Source organism: Monoraphidium neglectum, assembly GCF_000611645.1.
Source record: "Monoraphidium neglectum strain SAG 48.87 unplaced genomic scaffold scaffold05476, whole genome shotgun sequence".
Classification (NCBI taxonomy): domain Eukaryota; kingdom Viridiplantae; phylum Chlorophyta; class Chlorophyceae; order Sphaeropleales; family Selenastraceae; genus Monoraphidium; species Monoraphidium neglectum.
Window position 1 is genome coordinate 1 of NW_014008154.1, and position 2,265 is coordinate 2,265.

At 66.7% G+C, this 2,265-nt stretch overlaps 1 protein-coding gene across 1 annotated transcript; it reads right to left on the reverse strand.

Moving 5' to 3' along the window:
- Nucleotides 1–9: 9 nt before the first annotated feature.
- MNEG_15598 (hypothetical protein) lies at nucleotides 10–2,045 on the reverse strand (the record flags this gene model as incomplete). The annotated part of the gene is made up of 5 exons (XM_014035931.1): nucleotides 10–413; nucleotides 686–775; nucleotides 1,160–1,291; nucleotides 1,548–1,649; nucleotides 2,031–2,045. Coding segments are annotated over 5 exons (743 nt in total), but the record flags the coding sequence as incomplete, so codon positions are not given.
- Nucleotides 2,046–2,265: the final 220 nt, after the last annotated feature.

Below are 2,265 nucleotides of genomic sequence, written 5' to 3' on the forward strand. Positions count from 1 at the left end.
ACCTTGCACTCCTTTTGCCGCGCGGCCCCGTGCTCCTCTATCGCCACAAACATCTCCTCGTCGCTCCTGTCGTCCCCGATGCACATCACAAATTCAGGCGCCGCCGCCTCCGCGAACCGCACGACCCGCCGCTGCGCCGCCGCCCGCTCCGCCGCCGCCACCGCCGCCGCCGCCGCGCTGCCCGCGCCGCCGCCGCTGATCCCGCCGCTGCCGCCGTCCTCCGGTGCCGCCGCGGCGGACGCCTCCGACGCGGCCGAGGCCGAGGCTGCGGCGGCGGTGCGCTCGAGGATGGACTCCACCACCGCGCCCTTGGACACGCCCTGGGGCTTGATCTCCACGATGGTGTTGCCGCTGCTGACCTCCACGGGCATGTTTGACAGGACGTCCTCCAAATGGTCCATAAGCTCCTTGGCCTATTGCCCGGAAAACATTGATTGCGAAACACAAGGAGCGTCCGATGGCTGTTGTCGAGTCTGGGTGGTGGGTTTGGGGCTCGTGCGAAGGGCAGCGGACAGAGCAGCAGCTGCCACCTCAGCGTAAATGAAGGCGGGCGCTCTGCCAAACCGCGCTGCGCACAACTCGGCGCGCCAGGCAGGAAGGGCGGCACGGGGGCATTGAAGGAGGGGCGGGAATGGAGGTGCGAGTGGGGCGGAGGTAGGTTGGGGGAAAGGGAGGAGCAGCGGACCTGCCAGTTGCCGAAGTCAGGGTCTGCGTCCCGGTAGTGCCACACGAGGCTGCTCTCCTTGACCTCGATCCAGCTGCCATCAGTGGACTCCTGCAAAGGATTGTGTGTGTGTGTGTGTGTGTGTGTGTGTGTGTGTGTGTGTGTGTGTGTGTGCACAACACCAGCATTGGCATGCAACGCAAGCGTGCGGGCAAGGGGTGTCCAAAAGCGCGAAGCCGCGGGGCAGCGGAGAGGCACGCAGCTAGCGGGTCCTTGCGCGGCTTCGTGGGCCCGCGGGGAGCCCCACCGCGTGGCGCGTCTCAGATGAGGCATGCCAGCCTGCAGCCAGCCGAAGGCGAACGGGGGCGCGCGGGCCCAGTTGCCTGGGTCATGGCCCCTCGCCCCTTGGGCTGGGAGGGGTCGGCCTGGCCCTGCCTACTCCCATGACCCTCCCTCACCGCCCACACCAGCCCGCACCAGCCTGCACCAGCCCACCTGGTACTGTTTGAGGATGGGCAGCGACATGGACTGCCACGCCACGTCCAGGTGCGGCTGCTGCACGTGCCAGTCCGCGGCGCCGGGGTGCCGCGTGTAGAACCCGTGCTCCGCCGCCAAACCCAGGTCAGGCTGCGGCGGGGTGCGGGCGCGGGTGTCGGCTCAATGTGCGTACAAGGGAATGATGCGTGCCAGCGTGAGTCAGCGGAGGGCAGGCAGGTCCCTGCTCCCCCCTCCCCACAGACCACAACAGCCACAAAACGCAGCAGGGATCCACTGGACATGCAAAGGACCCTGCAGCTGCGGCCGGCCGGGGAGACACGTCGTGAGGCCGTCGTCGGGCAGGCTGTTTGGGGGGCCGGGTGGGGGATGTCGGAGGGGCACCCACCAGCGACTCGAACCAGGTGCCGAGCTCCCGCCGCGCGCGGCCGCTGACGACCCAGACCTCGTTGGCGGGGTCTGACGTCAGCGCGCTCAGCACTGACATCACCTGCGTGCGTAATCATGTGTATATGATTCGTGTGTATTTGTGTGTGTGTGTGTGTGTGTGTGTGTGTGTGTGTGTGTGTGGCTGTGAGTGAGTTGTGGTGGGTGCATGCACATGTTGTCTAGCAGATGCCCGCGCATGTGCCAGAATCAGTGGCGTTCTGCAACCCATGCCCCTGGAAACAGCCCGCCCGCCGCATTCATATCGATGATCCTTCGCAATCATGTGTCGCGCTTGCCCTGCAAAAACCTGAGGGCCGCTGGGAGCGGCCCATGACAAGCCGTGGGCCCAGCAACACGAGGCAAACACACACACACACACACACACACACATACACACACACATGCACACAAACACGCACACACACGCCCCCTCCGTCCCCACCTCCTGCGTGGGCATTATGCTGATGCTGCTGGGGCCTATGAGCGTGCCGTCGTAATCGAGCAGCAGCACGCGCCGCCGCGACCTGGGTGAAGCGGGGCGGTGGCGGCGGCGAGCACAAGAGCGTGGGCGGGCGCGTGGGTGAGCAGAGGGGTGGCGGGGGTTTGGGTGGAACCAGGCGAGCGTGCTGCACCAGGGGGAAAGAGGAGGGAGAGGCGTATGGGCGACGGGGCCAGGT